The sequence below is a fragment of the Ranitomeya variabilis genome, chromosome 3 (genome assembly GCF_051348905.1).
Source record: "Ranitomeya variabilis isolate aRanVar5 chromosome 3, aRanVar5.hap1, whole genome shotgun sequence".
In the NCBI taxonomy this organism is placed as follows: domain Eukaryota; kingdom Metazoa; phylum Chordata; class Amphibia; order Anura; family Dendrobatidae; genus Ranitomeya; species Ranitomeya variabilis.
This window is the reverse complement of record NC_135234.1, coordinates 218,478,963-218,500,353: the sequence shown is the minus strand read 5'-3', so window position 1 is coordinate 218,500,353 and position 21,391 is coordinate 218,478,963. Positions and strand designations below refer to the sequence as shown.

General features: G+C 45.1%; 1 protein-coding gene across 1 annotated transcript in view; it reads right to left on the bottom strand.

The window, feature by feature from the left end:
• Positions 1-21,391, bottom strand: part of LOC143815679 (complement receptor type 1-like) — a 184,092-nt gene that overhangs the window by 46,290 nt on the left and 116,411 nt on the right. The window contains exons 12-15 of the mRNA XM_077295191.1: positions 19,035-19,114; positions 16,817-16,996; positions 12,241-12,420; positions 6,995-7,180 (exon numbers count right to left, since the gene is read on the bottom strand). Coding sequence (XP_077151306.1) covers positions 6,995-7,180; positions 12,241-12,420; positions 16,817-16,996; positions 19,035-19,114 — 626 coding nt within the window. The remainder of the gene's footprint in view (positions 1-6,994; positions 7,181-12,240; positions 12,421-16,816; positions 16,997-19,034; positions 19,115-21,391) is intronic.

Below are 21,391 nucleotides of genomic sequence, written 5' to 3'. Positions count from 1 at the left end.
TTTTTAAAGTTAGCGCTTTTTCCGATATGGAGGAAAGAGGCTCAAAGGGAGAGGAGGTCAAGGCATTTAAAACTAAATTTAAATCCCAGGGAGAGACCTTTGGACGAGGTTTGAATGGTCTGGCTGTAAAGGAGGCCCGAATGAACCTACACACCCAGGGGTGATCAGCCAATTTTTGGTCAAACAGGGCGCTAAGTGCCGAGACTTGCACTTTTAGGGTGCTGGTAGATAATCCTCTCTCCAGCCCCTTTTGGAGAAATTCTAGGATTTCTGATATAGGGACTTTCTGAACGGTATCTGTTATCCGTCGGCCTGAGAATTCTAAAAATTTTCCCCATACCCTTTGGTATTTATCAGCTGTGATTTTCTTTCTACTGGACAGTAGAGTAGTAACTAACGGATCCGAGAACCCCTTTGCTAGCAGAAGTCCCCTCTCAAGTTCCAAGCAGTGAGGTGTAGGCTGTGAACCTGAGGATGTGTCACTGGACCCTGGTGCAGAAGGTTTGGAACCTCTGGAAGTATCCATGGGTCCGAGATGGACATACGTCTGAGCCAAGTGAACCAAGCTCTCTTTGGCCAGAAGGGTGCGTTGAAGATTATGCGTGATTTCTCTTCTCGGATCTTCTTTAGGACTGTAGGGATTAATGGGACTGGGGGAAATGCGTAGGCTAGTTGGAATCTCCATTGGTGCAGTAACGCATCTACTCCTTCCGGGTTCTCTTTCGGGTTTAGAGAGTAGAATCTTTCTACTTTTCGATTCTGCCTTGTGGAAAAAAGATCCACTTGAGGAAGCCCCCAGATGGCACAGATTTTCTCCAAATATTTTTTGATTTAGCGACCACTCGCCCTGGTGCAGGACGTGACGACTCAGAAAATCTGTGACAAAGTTGTCTGACCCCTTTAAGTGTGTACTTGTAAGAGATAAAAGGTGGTTTTCGGCCCAAAGAAATAGTCTTCTTGCTTCTTCCATTAGGGGACTTGATCTGGTTCCTCCCTGTCGATTTATATACGATACCGTTGTGCTGTTGTCGGACAACACTACCAGATGTTTTCCTTTGACATCCTCTTCCGTTTGAAGAATCGCTTGCCTTACTGCTGTTAATTCCTTCAGGTTTGAGGAGGCTAATTGCATTTGTGGATCCCATAGACCCTGTAGGATCCGATCTGATAGGTGTGCCCCCCAACCTAACGGGCTCGCATCCGTGGTCAGTACCACAGGATTCTGGATTGACCATGGGACCCCTTTTTTTAGATTTTCGGAATCTAGCCACCAGTTTAGAGAGTCCCGTACATGTTTTGACAATACGATTTTTCGATTTAAGTTGTAAGGTATTTTTGTTTGTTCTGACAGGATCTGCCACTGTAGGTCCCTTGAATGAAGTTATGCCCATTGGACCGCCGGAATTGTTGCAGTTAGCATACCTAGGAGGGACATGGCTTCCCTCACCGAGACCTATTGGGCCGCCTGTATTTGTCTTACTCGTTGTTTTATGGCCTCGACTTTCCTGTCTGGAAGGATACAGACTTGTCTGACTGAATTTAATTGAATTCCCAGGAACTCCTGTATCTGGACCGGAATCAATCTTGATTTTTTTAAGTTTATTATCCACCCCAGTTTGGTTAGCAGCTCTCGTACTGTCGTAACTGCTTTTATGCAATCTTCTTGATTGTCTGCTATAAGGAGGAAATCGTCTAAATAGGGCACTAGTAGAATATTTTCTCTCCTTACGAAGGATGCTACTTCCGAAATTATTTTTGTAAAGATACGAGGAGCCACAGATACCCCGAAGGGGAGACATTGGTATTGTAGATGGGTGTAGACCTGTCCCAGCTGCACAACCAACCTTAGAAATTGTTGATGCTCTCTTCTGATTGGCACATGATAATAGGCATCGGTAAGGTCTATCACTGCCATGTAACATCCTGGATACAGCAGTTTTACCGCCGTTCTCAGAGTTTCCATTTTGAATTTTTCCACTCGGATGAATTTGTTTAATTCTTTTAGGTTGAAAATTGTTCTTAATGACCCATCCGGTTTTGGAGTGAGGAAAAGGGTGCTGTAAAACCCCCTCCCTATTTCCTGTGGAGGTACTCTTACCAGGACTTTTTTGTCTAAAAGAAGATGAACTTCTTTTTCGAGAACTAACTGGTTCTTTTTGGCCACACGAGTAACTTTTATTCGGTGAGGAGGCAGGGAGATGAAGTTTAATCGTAGGCCGTCTGATAACAAGTTGATTATCCATTGAGACGGCTGTAAGGTTACCCACTGATGGACAAAAAACCGTAACCTTCCTCCCACCTGGAATATGGCGTCATTGTTTGGGATCTGGTTTTGGAGGTTTATTGAAAAGAAAACCTCTTTCTCTTTTTTCACCCCAGGGTTTCCCCCATGTGGTTCTATCCATTGGGCGGCCCCGGCCTCTACCCGATCCTCGAAAGGACCGACGATTGTCATACCAATGTTGTTTAAAGAAGGGAGGTGGAGGGAAGTGTTTCTTCTTGTCCGCCGCTTTTTCTAAAATTTCATCTAAAGCCCTCCCGAATAAATATTGCCCCTCACAGGGTACAGCACAGAGCTTCACTTTTGATTGAAAATCAGCATTCCAGTTTTTTAACCATAACGCTCTTCTTCCTGAATTAGAGAGGGCACTAGCCCGGGCAGCAAACCGTACAGAATCAATAGCAGCGTCCGCCAGGAATCCCGCTGCATTTTGTAGTGGAGGGATGACTTCTAGAAGTCTGTCTCTTGGACACTTGTTTTTTATTTGGTCGCTTAGTTCCTCTAGCCATTTAACCATGGCACGGGCAGTGCAAGTAGCCGCTACTCCAGGTTTGAACACCCAAGTTGAGGCTTCCCAGGCTGATTTTAGAAAGGCATCCGCCTTTTTATCTAGGGGGTCTTTTAGGGCCCCCATATCCTCGAAAGGAAGTGCTATGCCCCTGGAGTTACTTGCGATAGCCGCGTCCAACTTAGGTGCCTTTTCCCATTTTTCGCAAATTTCCTCATCAAAGGGATATTTACGTTTTAAGGCCTGGGGAACTGAAATCCTTTTATTTGTTTTTTTCCATTCTTTTTTGATAAGATTTAATATATTATCGTGAAATGGGAAAACTTTCCGTTTTTTATCTTCTAAATTACTGAACATGGAGTCCTGAATCGTTTGTTTTTCTTTTGGCATCTCAACCCCCAGGGTGGACCTAACCAGTTTTAGCAACTTCCCCATGTCTTCTGATAACATATATGGCCGGCCACACTCTTCATCTGAAGAGTCCAGGTCCAAAACCTCCTCGGGCGGAAGCTTCCCCAGTTCACCCTCGGATTCTACATCAGATATTTGGGCAGGCGTAGAGGGCGGGTTTACGGAGCTCTGCAATCCATGATGTTTTAACTGCTCCTTTACAGTGCTGTGCACTTCGTTTCTAACAATATCCTTTATATTCTGAAGCAATGATGATGACTCTTCAGATACAGTTTTTTCTATGCATGAGCGGCACATACGCTTCTCATATGCTTTGGGAAGGCTTCTATCACAGAGTGCGCACACTTTATGCTTTTGTTTAGAGGTAACTTTCTTTCCCTGCATATATATATACAGAAAACACAGTGTTACTAACATGTTTTTTGCCTTACAAAGGCACTCACCAACCGGACCCTTAGTACCACGACAGGCTGTGGGTTTTCTGCTGGGATCGCTGATTCCATCGGATCTGCCATCTTGCAGGAGACCGTTACCGGTGCCTGCTTGCCGCCTTGTAGTTTAAATACGGTCGGGCAGGAAGCGGTGTGTGCGCCCCTGAACTTCCTCCCCCCCGGGGAGTGTCAGCACACCGCTCCTTCAGCTTACAGCGTCACTTCTGGTTCCAACCCGGAAGTTCCCCCATTCACTCGGCGCCAGCGTCGTGATGGGCACGCTTTCACTTTCTCCCCCGGCCCAGCCTCCGGCCAGGAGCGGACGCCGGGGAGTCCGCAGTGGGGAAGGACGCACATGCAGCCAGGTATGGAGGCGACGCGCGCACGCCGCCGCCGCTGCTCCCACCGCGGACCTCGGTCAGAGACCGGCCTAGCAAGGGAGAACTCTCCTCCATGCAGCACCGCAGGTTCCCCACAAGAACAGGAAACCAAACTGAGGAGAGAGGTGCCGCCCCCATCTTTTATCTCCTATGCAGGTTTCCTGTTCTTGGGGGTGGGACCATCTCTCATGTACCGGTGCTGTCATGGGGAAGGGAAAAAATAGCTGCTTCTCTATTTCCACCACTAAATTTATATAATGCTGAGCTGTTAGTGTACCTGGAATCAGGGCCGGACTGGGACTAAAATGTAGCCCTGGCATTTGAAGTTACACAGGCCCACTTGTCACATGGTGACTGTGTAATATCTTTGTACACTTGTAGGTGACAAGAAGTGAGGGGAGTGTAACACGACTATATAACATATAATCACAGCTGTATCCAGCATTACAGCTCAGTCCTATTTATTGCTTTTAGTTGCAGTACCAAGAAAAGCCGCTACTTTACCTATATAACTGGATCTCATAGATAATGAAGGGATTGAGACGACCAAAGGCTATGGAACCTCATTCTGATGCTCCATAAACTTTGCCTACCGCCACTTTTGGTTCCGCTGCGCAGCACGAGACCCGGTGACTCTGAAGAGCGGTGACATCAGTAATGTCACTGCTCTTCAGATATTCCGGGTCTTGCGCTGAGCTCGGCGACTGTGAAGAGCGGTATTGTTACTACCGTCACCGCTCTTCAGAGTTGCTGGATCTCGCCAGGTCTGGGCTAGTAGTGGGGGTGTCTGATAGACACCTCTCCATTACTTACACCAGGGATTGATAGCAGCTGACATAACGCAGCTGACATCAACCCTAAAAATCATCACACATACCACAATTAAATGCTCTGGCAGCTGGGAAAAGCAGTAGAGTTAGCGCTATTCCCAGGCGCCAGGTGCTAACTACAACTGTCATCATCCTTTCCTCATCTCCCTGCGAAGCATTTCTGCTGTATTTACATGTGCAGATCTCAGGCCACTAAACGAGTGTGATCGACAATAGTGAAGTTGTTCGCTTGTTTCCCAGCCTCTTTACACCAACTGAGAAAGAATGAAGGGAACAGAACAATCACAATTACAGTAGATCAATCTGTCCCCATACAGTATCATGTTATCAGCAGCACAACTACAGTTTACACCGGTGATGTGCTGCTGAGTACAAGGATTTCCGTTCCCACATAAAAAATCCAATCACTCGATGAATAGGCAGTATTTTGCTTGTTTAGTATAATACACCCCATAGTCCTTCATATATTATAATGTGCACCTCAGTCCTCCATATAGTATAATACACTCCTCATAGACCTTCATATATTAAAATACACTGCAATTCCTCCCTATAGTATAATACACTCCTCAGTCCTCTAAATAGTATAATACATTCCTCATAGTGCTCCATATAGTATAATCCATGTAGTACAATTCACTTTCCATAGTATAATGCACCCCATAGTTCTTCATATAGTAATAATAATGTATTCCCCATAGCCCTCGATACAGTATAATGCAGCCCACATATAGTATAATGATGCCACCCCAGAGTATAATGCAGCCACCCCACAGAATATATTGTAGCCCCCTGAGTATAATGTAACCCCCCAGAGAATATAATGCAGCCCCCTCATATAGTATATTGCAGCCCCTGCATATATAATATATGGTAGCCCCCTCATAGAGCGTAATGCAGCCCCCATAGAATATAATGTAGCCCCTCCATAGAATATAATACAGCACCCCATAGAATGTAATACAGCCCTCCCCCATAGAATGTAATGCAGCACAGCCCCCATAGAATGTAATGCAGCCAGCCCCCATAGAATGTAATGCAGCACAGCCCCGATAGAATGTAATACAGCACAGCCCCCATAGAATGTAATGCAGCCAGCCCCCATAGAATATAATGCAGCACATCCTCCATAGAATGTAATACAGCACAGCCCCATAGAATGTAATGCAGCCCCCCCAATCCAGTTATCACTCAGTGATATATTTAAAAAAAAAAACACTCACCTCACCTCGTGCCCAGCGCTGCTCCTGGCTCCGGTCTCAGCAGCTGCAGTCTGCCCAGTCACACAGCAGGTGCACGATGATATGACGTCATCGCGCACCTGCAGTGTCAGAGGCAGAGCGGGGAATGATGGGAGAGGGAGCGTCAGCAGACGCTCTCTCCTCCATCATTGCATTCAACTGTACCGGCGTCATAGACGCCGGTATAGTTGAATGCGGCGGGGGGGTGAGTCGGGGTGGGGAGTCGGCGCTGGCGAGCAGCCCACGACTGCCACCGGCTCTTCGGGCATTTGCCAGAACTGCCCGATGGCCAGTCCGGCCCTGCCTTGAATTAATACTTGAGGGATCTGGCTACCGTACATTATGTCACCCCATGGCATAATCATGGGAGTAGCACTAGAATAGCATTCCCTCTTACAGGCCATTCATGGCTTTGCCCACTAATCTCCAGATGGATTCCAGTGCCTGTAATGGATATCTATATTATTCAGCGATGAGTCTCACTTTTGTCCTGGATCCAATCATAGCCGATGATTAATCTGGAGACTACATAGACAACGCCATGAAGGGCCCTTCAACAGTGAATTTCATACAACTCCTACTCCAGGGTGTGGTGTGGCATAATGTACAGTAACCGAGTAACTGGACCATTATTGTTTTTATTAAAGGTATACTAACAACTCGACGGTACATTGATTTGGTCTAGGAAACAGTAGTACGGCCATTTTCCAACACGACAAGGTCTATTCTGGAATGGGGCCTTACACATGCCGCTGTGAGATGAGAGATGGCCACACAGACATGAATATCTGTATTCATATTTTTAGGAGGTAAAGTGCCAAGCAAGTGTGAATGTAAAGACAGGAAAAACTCTGCGTTTCATACATTTTTTAAACCACTTCAGTATATAGTAACAGATAAAAGTATACATACGTGTACAAAATTCAGTAGAAGGAGACCACTTAAACCCAGAACATGTGACAGTAGCTACTGCCCCAGGAGCAAGCTCATAACCTTCTTTACATTTATACTTTAGTTCGGTGCCTTCAAGGAATCTTGATTCATTAGTAGGTTCCACTATTTCTGCATATTTGAAGCGAGGAAGAAACTGGCAAACACCTAAAAGAGAAGTAATAACTAACATGTAAATATATGGCAATCAATAATGATAACCATTACCAAACAGGGGTAGAGCTGGTAAAACAGTTGGCTACTACATGAATATCTGCAGCGCCCCAGAGTCCTGGTCATTGCAGTACTGTGGCTCCGCCACTAAGGGGAGCCATGGCGCGTTCGATGGCACTGAAGGAGTTCCTCTGATCAGGTATCACAGACACCAATATGTTTCACAGCAGGGCCTCCGGGGGGAGCTAAGGGTGCTATTCATTAGGCCACTCCCCACCATAGTGGGTAAACTGGGGGTCAGGCAGGAAGTTAGAGAGAACGCTGACTGGATTGAACGAAGCAACACCTAGTGAGAGAGGGTGTTGTGGAGGAAGAGACAGTAGGGTCTCTGCCAGGGGTGGGATCCTGGCAGAGGCTTGGCATTGAAAGAACGCAACGGGACCGTGCCTGCTCAGAATAGCGGCGGTGCCCTAAGAAAGGACTAGAAGCGAGATAGATTGTGCTGAGTGAGAAACGAAATCGAGCAGAAGGAGAATACCAGCAGGGGTTTTGTTGAAAGAGGCAGCACCTTGCTGAGGCGCATTACCGGTGGCCGGAACGCCGAGGGAGTGGAATAATATACAGCTTTAAGCCATACTCCAAACAGCGGCAGGACAGTCAGTCTCAGGCGGGCTGTCTACCACATATCACCTATGAAGTCTTGGGGGGCAATTGCGGGAGAGGGGCGTCACTAGGGTCCCGGAAGAACTCCAGGCCTACCTGACAAACGGGTGCCGTTCCAACCTGAATAACAGGGAGGGATGGAATAAGAGAGGAACATCTAATCGAGTTGTGAGGGAACTTAAGAAACAGACACAACAGTTGTGGGGTACTTTCCGTGAGCACAGCAGGGAAGGACTACAACACACAGCGCTAAGAAGGAAGGCACTGATTTCCACCTGTGAAGAGAACTCTGGAGGTGCCATTGGACCGGCCGGACTTGCGCAGCCTGGTGAACCGTATTCTGGACTGAGGACTCAGAGATCTCCAGTAAAGAGGTAAAGAGACTGCAACCTGGTGTCCTCGTTATTTACCGCGACCTGCACCCCACAACTGCACCGCTACACCACCGTTATCACCACCTATTTCACCGGACGTCCCCCACTGACGGACAGGGCCACGGACCGGGTCTAGCCACCGTGACAATCCCAGGACTGAGACCTAGAGGCCCGGCTCCGGGTACCCCTCGGCCCTGCGGCGGTGTGGGGGCGCGCCGCAGACTTGGCGTCACGAACAGGATCTACTTAAGCCTGAAGAATCAGGTCATGTGTGCCTAGAGACTGTGATTTGTCGTACTTGAACCGTACTTTATTGAAAAGACTGTGTGTTACCATTGACCAAGAGAAGTTCCCGCCAAAGGCCGCCGCCATTGCTACTTTGGAGAAGAAGGAGGGCGTGCTATGGGAGGAGACTACCAGAATGGCGCGAGAAATGGATACCGCCCTCTGCGCTTCGGGCTGCAAGGAGATGACCTGCCCCAAAGCAGAAGACAACCTCCTGATTTGCAACAGCGGGAAGCGGGAGATGGAGAAGCCAGACCTCGGAGAAATGGCGGAGTCAGGTGCATGCACTGCCACCGACTATCAGGCAGCGATGATGAACAGCAAGTGCCTGAGCGAGGAAGATGCGACTCCGGCTTGCCCCTCTTCACCGGAGACGGACTTATGTCCCCTGCAGCCGGAGGACCTGAAACTCCTGGAACAGATAGCAGAGCTGAGTCCACCAACCCTGACCTTGGAGTCCGTGGAGGAGGAACCACAGCGAGCGGAGCAGCGTTCGGGGGCCGCATCGGAAGAGCCGCGGTCCGAGCAGCAGCCGACTCCAGCGTTCTTGTCAGTGGACCGGATCGACATCGGTGGAACCACATCAGGCGTAGGTACGGAAGACGCCCCTGCTCCCCCTCACGAGTCCGCTTCCACGACCCACCTCCATCTCAGTAAAGGTCGACCCTTCTCGGCAGGGTTAATGGTGTTATCCCCTGGTGACCTGGGGAGGATGGTGCCACCGCTGTCGACTAGAGTGGGGGAGCCCGTGGATGTGAGTCTAGATGGAGTAGTTCTTCGGTGGGACAGCCCCTGGGTTGGGACAGATGGATCCCAGGAGAACGGGTCCACTCTTGCGGTGCTTACGTGGGAACAATATAGACAGTGATTGATTCTACAGTGGAAAGGCCGGAAAGAGGCCGAGCTGATGGGTCCATCGAAAATACAACAATCCCCTCCGGCATGGGATGACAGAGACGTGATAAGGCGGGGCACTGTGTTGGCCTACCATGCAAGAAGGGGGTGGGGCCTCATACACGAGCCGGGATTGGATACTGACGTTTTTGTTGCGCACTGTAACGTGAGGGCTCCCTGCTGTGGCCGAAGTGGAGAACCATTGCAAAAGGGGGATCAGGTGACCTACAGCCGCCACCAGAACCCGCTCGGGTGGTATGCACGGAATGTTCGGCGGTGTATGTTTGGAGCCGCGACCCTTACCACCTCGGACCTGGTCCCAGGAGCACCCGACCTTGTCACCATCGCAACGGTGCGCCTGGTAGCGGCCACCGAGTTGGCCAGTCGAGTTCATCTGCACGTTCGAACCGTGAACACTGGCACCACAGTGGCCGGGGGGCAGGAGCCCAAGCCACCTGAGAAAGAGTAAACCTCGGAAACCTGAAAATGTAAATAGTTACTGTTTGTTCTTTTGTTCCTGTTGCTGCTAAACCCGTCCAGGGTAAACTTTAAAAAGGTGACCCCTTTGTTGACCCGGGGTCACTATTGTCGTTTTCCAGAAGTTTTGCACAAAGTTACACGAACTGCAGTAATCATGGACTGTGCATGATTCAAACTTTCCTGTAAATAGTTTGCACCTTCTTAAAGGTGCTTCCTACTGGTTTTGTTTAAAGACATTTTGCGAAGATACCATTCCGGAGCCTTTGCATGGACTGGTAGGCTGAGAAGAAGAGCTACCTCAGAAAGACTTGATCTCCTCTTAAAGGGGAGGTTGGAATTGAACCTGAAAGTGATACTGTTTTGGAACAGTAATGTCATGATGATGCTTTGCAAGAAATGTAACCGTTTTACATGAAAAGTTATATGTGTTTAATATGTTTGAAATGTGAAGCTTGAATAATGTTCTTCAAAAGGAAAGATGCAGAAAGCCTGTTGAGGTAGACTAGAGTTCTGCATGGATAGAAATGTAAGAAAGTAATAATGAAGGTGAGGATAGAAGGTAAACCCTGCGTCCCCATAGAAAGTTAGTTCGTTACTAAGGACAGAAAGTAGACCCGTAGGGGTTAGTGAGTGAGTCCTTATAGGAGCCAGGCAGAGTGGGCTCCATGTTCTCAAACTGAAAGGAATGTTATGTCTATACTATGTATAGTAGAGAAAGGCAGTAGGCCCTGGCTGAACGGGGCGGTCCTGTAAAAGAAAGGAGAGGCAGTAGGTCTGGTGCCATAGGGACAGGCGGTCCTGCAGGTTCAAAAGTAGGAGAATGAAGAGTTACCTTGCCCTGTAATGTGATTATAGGAAGGCCTTTGATAAACTAAGAGTGTATGTTTCTCAAAGGCAATGTTAATTTATTGTTCCAGCATTTGCACTTAGTAGAATACCCGGTTGGGTAATGAGAGTAAATTGTAGCCTGTTGCTATGATATTTGATTATGTTTTGTAACGTTAAAGTGTCCTCACCTCCCATAAAGGGAAGCCTGTTCAAGTATGCTTATTGTTTTGCACTCAACAAATTTGTATGTCTTTTTGCTAACCTGTATTGTTGTTTTCTTCCCAGTCCCGGAGTACTGTGTTTAACCAGGGGGGAGTGCAGCGCCCCAGAGTCCTGGTCGTTGCAGTACTGTGGCTCCGCCACTAAGGGGAGCCATGGCGCGTTCGATGGCACTGAAGGAGTTCCTCTGATCAGGTATCACAGACACCAATATGTTTCACAGCAGGGCCTCCGGGGGGAGCTAAGGGTGCTATTCATTAGGCCACTCCCCACCATAGTGGGTAAACTGGGGGTCAGGCAGGAAGTTAGAGAGAACGCTGACTGGATTGAACGAAGCAACACCTAGTGAGAGAGGGTGTTGTGGAGGAAGAGACAGTAGGGTCTCTGCCAGGGGTGGGATCCTGGCAGAGGCTTGGCATTGAAAGAACGCAACGGGACCGTGCCTGCTCAGAATAGCGGCGGTGCCCTAAGAAAGGACTAGAAGCGAGATAGATTGTGCTGAGTGAGAAACGAAATCGAGCAGAAGGAGAATACCAGCAGGGGTTTTGTTGAAAGAGGCAGCACCTTGCTGAGGCGCATTACCGGTGGCCGGAACGCCGAGGGAGTGGAATAATATACAGCTTTAAGCCATACTCCAAACAGCGGCAGGACAGTCAGTCTCAGGCGGGCTGTCTACCACATATCACCTATGAAGTCTTGGGGGGCAATTGCGGGAGAGGGGCGTCACTAGGGTCCCGGAAGAACTCCAGGCCTACCTGACAAACGGGTGCCGTTCCAACCTGAATAACAGGGAGGGATGGAATAAGAGAGGAACATCTAATCGAGTTGTGAGGGAACTTAAGAAACAGACACAACAGTTGTGGGGTACTTTCCGTGAGCACAGCAGGGAAGGACTACAACACACAGCGCTAAGAAGGAAGGCACTGATTTCCACCTGTGAAGAGAACTCTGGAGGTGCCATTGGACCGGCCGGACTTGCGCAGCCTGGTGAACCGTATTCTGGACTGAGGACTCAGAGATCTCCAGTAAAGAGGTAAAGAGACTGCAACCTGGTGTCCTCGTTATTTACCGCGACCTGCACCCCACAACTGCACCGCTACACCACCGTTATCACCACCTATTTCACCGGACGTCCCCCACTGACGGACAGGGCCACGGACCGGGTCTAGCCACCGTGACAATCCCAGGACTGAGACCTAGAGGCCCGGCTCCGGGTACCCCTCGGCCCTGCGGCGGTGTGGGGGCGCGCCGCATATCTACCATCTGACAATTATTAAATATGTATTTGTAAAATACAGAATATATACTTACCAACACACTTTGGTAGTTCAGGTTCCCATTTACTACTTTGATTACATTTCACAACATCAGATCCAATCAATACATATTGTGGTCTGCAAGAAAACCTCACAGCAGAATTCATAAGGTATGGGCCCGAATATCCTGACACTTTGTATGCGTTGTACACATGTGGATCAGAACACTGAACAGCTAAGAATACAAACAAATGGAAGGGGAACATTTAGCGCTATGCACTACTGAAGGCGTCTTTAAAATCAACCATAAAGTATATCTAACACATACACAAAATAAATATATGCCAGCCAAATAAGTATTTTTTTTTACATTTTCTTGTTATATGTCATTTGTGTTCCAACAGTCCATTTTCACATTATGTATGTTAATTATCAGTAAAAGGGGAAAGAATGGATGGGACTAGGGATGAGCGAAACCGAAATGGAAAGTTCTGCGTTCGTACCAGACACCTAGTGCCCGGTACCGAACATCGACAATTTACTTTATATCTGGCTCCCTGTTAGGGTCCACCAGTCTAATAAAGTGTGTTTAAAGGCATAGAGCAGCCACTCAACAAGCTTTTAGACTGTGAGCACTTCTAGAACCATCACAGCCATGCCAATTATTGGCATGGCTGTGATTGGCTGGCGCAGCACCTGACCTGCCGCCATTATTCACTCATTATTGTAAGAATAGGACGCAGCTTGAGTGAGGGACAGATTCTGACTGTGCACTCTGCAAACAAAATGCTGTGTGTACTCTGCAACCCCTATATGTGTAAGGGTACCGTCACACATTGAAATTTTCATCGCTGCGACGGCACGATTCGTGACGTCGCAGCGTCGTATAATCATCGCTCCAGCGTCGTAGACTGCGGTCACACGTTGCAATCACGGCGCTGGAGCGATGCCGAAGTCCCCGGGTAACCAGGGTAAACATCGGGTAACTAAGCGCAGGGCCGCGCTTAGTAACCCGATGTTTACCCTGGTTACCAGCGTAAACGTAAAAAAACAAACCGTACATACTCACCCGTCGGTGTCCTTCAGGTCCCTTGCCGTCTGCTTCCTGCTCTGAGTGCAGCCGTACAGTGAGAGCAGAGCGCAGCACCGCTGCGCTCTGCTCTCACTTTCCGGCCGGCACTCAGAGCAGGAAGCAGACGGCAAGGGACCTGAAGGACACCGACGGGTGAGTATGTACGGTTTGTTTTTTTACGTTTACGCTTGTAACCAGGGTAAACATCGGGTTACTAAGCGCGGCCCTGCGCTTAGTTACCCGATGTTTACCCTGGTTACAAGCGAAGACATCGCTGGATCGCTGTCACACACAACGATCCAGCGATGTCAGCGGGTGATCAAGCGACGAAAGAAAGTTCCAAACGATCTGCTACGACGTACGATTCTCAGCAGGGTGTCTGATCGCAGTAGCGTGTCAGACACAGCGATATCGTAACGATATCGCTAGAACGTCACGAATCGTAACGTCGTAGCGATGGAAATTTCAATGTGTGACGGTACCCTTATTTCTGTGGTAACAGCCATTGTGTGTACTCTGCACCCCCCACCTGGTGGAAGTATTGTGCCTTTAGGATGCTGTGTGTACACTCTCCCCTCCGCCTGTGGGAGTACTGTCTTTTAAGCCACTGTGTGTTTTGAAGTACTCTGAGAAATAAATAATTGGCATCAACAGTATCGTTGCCATTTCTACACCCCAAACATAATTTTTCAGGCCGGGTCTGTTTTTTCTACTACTTTTGCTAATCAATATATCAACCCAGCCTTATTAATAATCTTTATTGTAAAGTCATAAAAACAAAGATAAAAGGTAAAAACTGATTAGTAACAGTGGGGGATGTGCAGCAGCAGGATGAGAATGCCAAAAGTGTGAGTAGACGACCGCTATTTCTGACTGGATGAGGAGACAGTGGAGAATGTGGAGTAGGAGGAGAAGGCAACATGAAAAAAACAAAACCAGTGTTGGCTACCTCCTCCTCCTACACCACATAATCCTGTACCTCAACATCCTCCTCCATTTGGACCTTCATTATTTGCTTTATTAGTTTGCTCCCTAATTAAAATGACCCCCCCCACACTAAAACAGGGTTGCATACCTTACAAATTTGAACAACCTCTCTTGAAACCGTATTTACAATAGATATATATATATTATATATATATATATATATATATATATACTGTATATATATATATATACTGTATATATATATATATATATATACACTGTGTATGTATATATATATATATACACTCACCGGCCACTTTATTAGGTACACCATGCTAGTAACGGGTTGGACCCCCTTTTGCCTTCAGAACTGCCTCAATTCTTCGTGGCATAGATTCAACAAGGTGCTGGAAGCATTCCTCAGAGATTTTGGTCCATATTGACATGATGGCATCACACAGTTGCCGCAGATTTGTCGGCTGCACATCCCAAAGATGCTCCATACAAGGCAGGATGGATCCATGCTTTCATGTTGTTTACGCCAAATTCTGACCCTACCATCCGAATGTCGCAGCAGAAATCGAGACTCATCAGACCAAGCAACGTTTTTCCAATCTTCTACTGTCCAATTTCGATGAGCTTGTACAAATTGTAGCCTCTGCAACCCCTATATGTGTTATTTCTGTGGTAACAGCCATTGTGTGTACTCTGCACCCCCCACCTGGTGGAAGTATTGTGCCTTTAGGATGCTGTGTGTACACTCTCCCCTCCGCCTGTGGGAGTACTGTCTTTTAAGCCACTGTGTGTTTTGAAGTACTCTGAGAAATAAATAATTGCCATCAACAGTATCATTGCCATTTCTACACCCCAAACATAATTTTTCAGGCCGGGTCTGTTTTTTCTACTACTTTTGCAAATCAATATATCAACCCAGCCTTATTAATAATCTTTATTGTAAAGTCATAAAAACAAAGACAGGTAAAAACTGATTAGTAACAGTGGGGGATGTGCAGCAGCAGGATGAGAATGCCAAAAGTGTGAGTAGACCGACCGCTATTTCTGACTGGATGAGGAGACAGTGGAGAACGTGGAGTAGGAGGAGAAGGCAACATGAAAAAAACAAAACCAGTGTTGGCTACCTCCTCCTCCTACACCACATAATCCTGTACCTCAACATCCTCCTCCATTTGGACCTTCATTATTTGTTTTATTAGTTTGCTCCCTAATTAAAATGACCCCCCCCCACTAAAACAGGGTTGCATACCTTACAAATTTGAACAACCTCTCTTGAAACCGTATTTACAATAGATATATATATATTATATATATATATATATATATATATATATATATATATATATATACTGTGTATATATATATATACTGTATATATATATATATATATACACTGTGTATGTATATATATATATATATATATATATACTGTATATATATATATATATATATATATATATATATATATATATATATATATATATATATATACACTCACCGGCCACTTTATTAGGTACACCTGTCCAACTTCTTGTTAACACTTAATTTCTAATCAGCCAATCACATGGCGGCAACTCAGTTCATTTAGGCATGTAGACATGGTCAAGACAATCTCCTGCAGTTCAAACCGAGCATCAGTATGGGGAAGAAAGGTGATTTGAGTGCCTTTGAACGTGGCATGGTTATTGGTGCCAGAAGGGCTGGTCTGAGTATTTCAGAAACTGCTGATCTACTGGGATTTTCACGCACAACCATCTCTAGGGTTTACAGAGAATGGTCCGAAAAAGAAAAAAAGTCCAGTGAGCGGCAGTTCTGTGGGCGGAAATGCCTTGTTGATGCCAGAGGTCAGAGGAGAATGGGCAGACTGGTTCGAGCTGATAGAAAGGCAACAGTGACTCAAATCGCCACCCGTTACAACCAAGGTAGGCCTAAGAGCATCTCTGAACGCACAGTGCGTCGAACTTTGAGGCAGATGGGCTACAGCAGCAGAAGACCACACCGGGTACCACTCCTTTCAGCTAAGAACAGGAAACTGAGGCTACAATTTGTACAAGCTCATCGAAATTGGACAGTAGAAGATTGGAAAAACGTTGCTTGGTCTGATGAGTCTCGATTTCTGCTGCGACATTCGGATGGTAGGGTCAGAATTTGGCGTAAACAACATGAAAGCATGGATCCATCCTGCCTTGTATGGAGCATCTTTGGGATGTGCAGCCGACAAATCTGCGGCAACTGTGTGATGCCATCATGTCAATATGGACCAAAATCTCTGAGGAATGCTTCCAGCACCTTGTTGAATCTATGCCACGAAGAATTGAGGCAGTTCTGAAGGCAAAAGGGGGTCCAACCCGTTACTAGCATGGTGTACCTAATAAAGTGGCCGGTGAGTGTATATATAAAGGTTGATAACATACATCTTAGCATAGCTATAAGTTGGAACATCACACAATACCTAAGCCTTGACCTGGTTATCTAGCTATGAAAAGTTGGCCTTTATAAAATTATTTTATCGTCTTTAATGATTTCCAGTTTACCACTGCTCACAGATGGCGTATGTAATGTATGCTATTCAAAGAAGTAAGTTATTCTAGATACAATATTGTAAAACATATCTTACATTTGCACTCCGGGGCATCAGAACTCCACGTTCCGTCCTCTTTACAGAACATGTTATGGTCTCCTATAATTTGCAGATTTCCACTGCATACATATCTCACAGAATCGAGGTAGGAGTATTCCTCTTTCTCTGGATAATAATGTCCATTTAAAATAGGAAATGGTGCTTCACAGATCTGCACTGAAAGTGATAAAAGTAAATAATATGTGGATTAAAACTGTAAGGAAAAGATTTTAGGAACTTAACACTAGAGAGAAGATTGTGACTTTCTCTGTTCAGTATACAGAATGTGCAACCCAATTTCCAAGGTGCAGAACATGGCAAGATACATTACACGTTATGTATAGAACTGAAGTTGCCTTATTTTATCCTTTAACAACAAGAATGAATAATAATAATAATTTTTTGAAAAAGTGTTATTCCAAATTAGCCATTTGTGTCCTAAGGATCAATACCTACAGTATCTCAAGACAAGGTGTTTCGGGAATTCTTATAGAATCGAATGGAGGAAGCTGTTCACGCGCCTGTCCATTCATTCTTGTTTCGATGAGGTAGATGGAGGACACTCCTTTTTGAGATAGATTCAGGTTCTACCTTTGAGGCGCACACCTTTCAGACCCGTGGCTATGTCCTACATTTCTGAAATGGGAAAAGCCCTATAGGCCTCAGGCGCATGGCAGAGAAGGGTGCACTGTACCTATACGGAAGTATACAGAGTACCGATTGTTCTGTAGGATAAATTCAGAGGCACTTTGCGGCAGAGCAATCATTAATGTGTTAAAGCCAGAATTTTGTTGCTAAAAAACACTTAAAATAGCCAGAAAATTCTTGCACAATGCAGAGTTGCGATTCTTGGTGTTTTCATAACAGTTTCAAGCAATTCTGCCAAAACGGGCAGAGTTGGGGTGGGACGGGACATGATTATACCCACCTATTAAATTCATGAAACATGGTAGTATTTCCTACCTCACTGGAGTCATATTTCTGGCTTGGTGCACAGAGGTGCACACCACTAACAAGATATACCAAATTCAGTAAGTGCCGTGCAGCTCTTAATACATTTGGCTCATCTTATTCCTGCACGCCCCTCTTTATAAGAAATGCCAGTCTTAATGACTCAGGGGCTTTTATAACTGGCAATATGATGCCTTTTCTCCTCTAGAAACTATATTTCAGAAGGCATAATACCTTAAAAAAATAGGTAAATTGAGCTTATAGCACTATTTTCCCGTCAGAATCAACAGAATCTTATTAAAGGGAATCTTTCAGCAGGTTTTTGCTATGTAATCTGGAGACAGCATGAGGCAGGGTTTAAAAAATTTAATTCAATAATATGTCACTTATTAGGCTGTGTGCTGTTGCTTACAATGAAGGTTTTATCATCTTGTGATTATCATTGCTGTGACTAGCTGGTAAATGCTAAGTTGTCTGACTCCACCCCCTCCTGTGATAAGAGGCTTACTGTCAATACACTACGTACACAGGGAGCCTGGTGTGGGCAGGGTCAGATTTCTCAGCTTTGCTTTATGCTGCATCTAAGAACTCTGATTGTGTCACAACTGCAGAGTAAACTAATTGATATACCGTTGGATTCAGGGTCTATTTGCCTACATCATGCTGCTGTCAGATGAGGTAGAAAAACACTGCTGACAGAACCCCATTAAGTCTGTGCCTGATTTATGAGGCATACCACGATAGAATTAAAGATTGCGACAGCTGCCATATTACATCTTTGAACAATGGAAATGTAATACAGAGTTGTAATAAGTCTCTGGGAATGAGTGGTTATGCTATATTCACACATGCTGTTTTTTAGCTATGGTTGTTGCCTCAGGAAAAAGAATATGAATTTTTCCTGTCATTTCTTTCAAAACTCTGGGAATACATCATAAAAGAAATGTTATGTATTGTGACAGATAGCAGACTGCAGATAAGACAAAGAAAACACACTGATCATTTATAGTAAATTTCAGATAAACACCTTTAGGCAGGGTTCACACAATGCATTCTCAATTCATTTATTTGCTGTGATTTTCCAAAAATGTCCACATTTTTGGAAAATCACAGTAAAAAAAGAAACTCATTGTGCACATATTGTGTGAAGAAGGCCTTACCGTGTCTTATACTTCAAGTATTTCTTGTCGTTATCAGTTTTCTTACATTTCTTACTTTTCTTGTTTGTTATCAAATGTTGCGTTACCTTTTAATTAGATATTACCTTCGCACACAGGAACTTGATTGCTCCATGCCCCATTTGCCTGACAATCTCTGTAATTTCTTTTCGTTGTCATCTTATATCTGAAATAGAAAAAACAAGAAAGAGTCTTTATCACAGCTTCATACAAGTTTATATCCAAAAGTAATGACGCTAAGCATAAAATTAACTGTATTTAACACTTTCTCTGCCAAGGAAGTATTTCATGCATCCTTGCAAGGTAGCAACGCTGGAGAGCCAGGGTCGTGTGAGATATGTCTGACCAATTGTGATATCTCAGACTGGATTGCAGCTACAAAAGTGTGATTCAAAATTAGATCAGAATCCAACCCGAGAAATCCAGAGTTAAATTAAGAGCTCCGGGTTTCTGCCGCTGACACTTCCGACTGGGTCATGATGATGATTACAGTGGTTCAAAATTGCAGCTTCAAAATTAACCTAGTTGTACTAGGGTAGTTGTACTAATGAGGTACTAATAAGGTGATAGATAGAGTAGACAAAAGGAGTGGAACACTAGGGGTTAATGAGGATTTGGGCGGCTGGGATATGCAAGGAAAGCAGGGAGCTGAGTAGGAATAACAAATGTGCTAATAATATTAAAAGTCTGATGGCAAATGCTAGAAGTCTAGAAAGCAAAATTAATGAACTGGAGACTCTTATGATGGTCACAGAAAACGATGTGTTGGGCATTACGGAAACATGACTAGACGAAGGCCATGACTGGGTAAAATGTAGAGAGTTAACACTACATTTAGAAAGGACAGGAAAGATTAAAAAAAAAAAGGTGGAGGGCTGTGCATCTTTGTAAAATCCAAATTAAAACCTGTGCTCAATGAAGACATTGGAGGGAGTTACAGCAATGTAGAGTCACTATGGGTAAATGTACTTTGGGATGGCAATTATTGAAAACTGCTAATCGGATTTTGCTACAAACCTCCTAATATATATATTTTTTTCTTGTTACCTCTCTGTATCTGCGGGTTGCGTACAGCACTCGCGGTAGTATGTGCATACATATATTAATGTTTATGAGCTGTATTTAATAAACTTTTTGCTTTTATATACAACTATGTTGTTGTGGATATTCCTGCTCCGTTTTTTTGTACATATCCTTGCTTGGAGTTATCCTGTGTGGCCTAAAGGGCATGAAGAGGGAGTTTTTGTGATTTGTTCCCCTCCAATACCAATTACAGTGGTGCTTCAGTTTTCTTCTATTAAATATAGCTGAACAGGTAGATGATGAAATGTTGCATCAAATTAAAAAGGCAGCAAACAGTAATAGGGTTTTTACAATGGGGGATTTTAACTATCCAGACATTCAATGGTTGTGATAAAAAAAAGCTGATTTCAACAAAATTAAGGGAAGAGCTTAATTGTGTAAACTGGGACCTTGTCATGGTAACTGGTAATACCGAACATAAATGGGGCATTTTAAGGGAATATTACTAGAATCCTGCAGAAAACTTATAACCTCTGGTTATAAAATGTCAAGAAATAAAAAGAAACCATTATGGATAAATAAGACAGTACAAAGTTTAATAAGACAAAAACAAAGGGCATTAAGAATCTTGAAAGGCGAGAACACTGAAGTAGCATTTCAGGAGTATATATATATTATTATATATATTATATTACCATATATACTCGAGTATAAGCCGACCCGAGTATAAGCCGACCCCCCTAATTTTGCCACAAAAAACTGGGAAAACGTAATGACTCGAGTATAAGCCTAGGGTGGGAAATGCAGCAGCTACCGGTTAATGTCAAAAATAAAAATAGATACCAATAAAAGTAAAATTAATTAGGACATCAGTAGGTTAAGTGTTTTTGAATATCCATATTGAATCAGGAGCCCCATATAATGCTCCATACAGTTCATGATGGGCCCCATAAGATGCTCCATATTAAAATAAAATATACCCCACATAATGCTGCACAAAGGTTAATAATGGCCCCATAAGATGCTCCATAGAAACATTTGCCCCATACAATGCTGCATAAAGGTTGATGGCCCCATAAGATGCTCCACACATTATGGCCCCATAAGATGCTCCACACATTATGGCCCCATGAGATGCTCCATACATTATGGCCCCATGAGATGCTCCATACATTATGGCCCCATGAGATGCTCCCCACATTATGGCCCCATACGATGCTCCATACATTGTGGCCCCATGAGATGCTCCACACATTAGGGGCCCCTCTCTTCGCTCAGGCCCCCGGCACTTGCGATAGTCACCTTCCACGTTCCATCGCTGCGCGCTGCTCTGTCTTCCATCCTCGGCACTGACTGTTCAGGCAGAGGGCGGCGCGCACACTAATCGCGTCATCGTGCCCTCTGACCTGAACAGTCACAG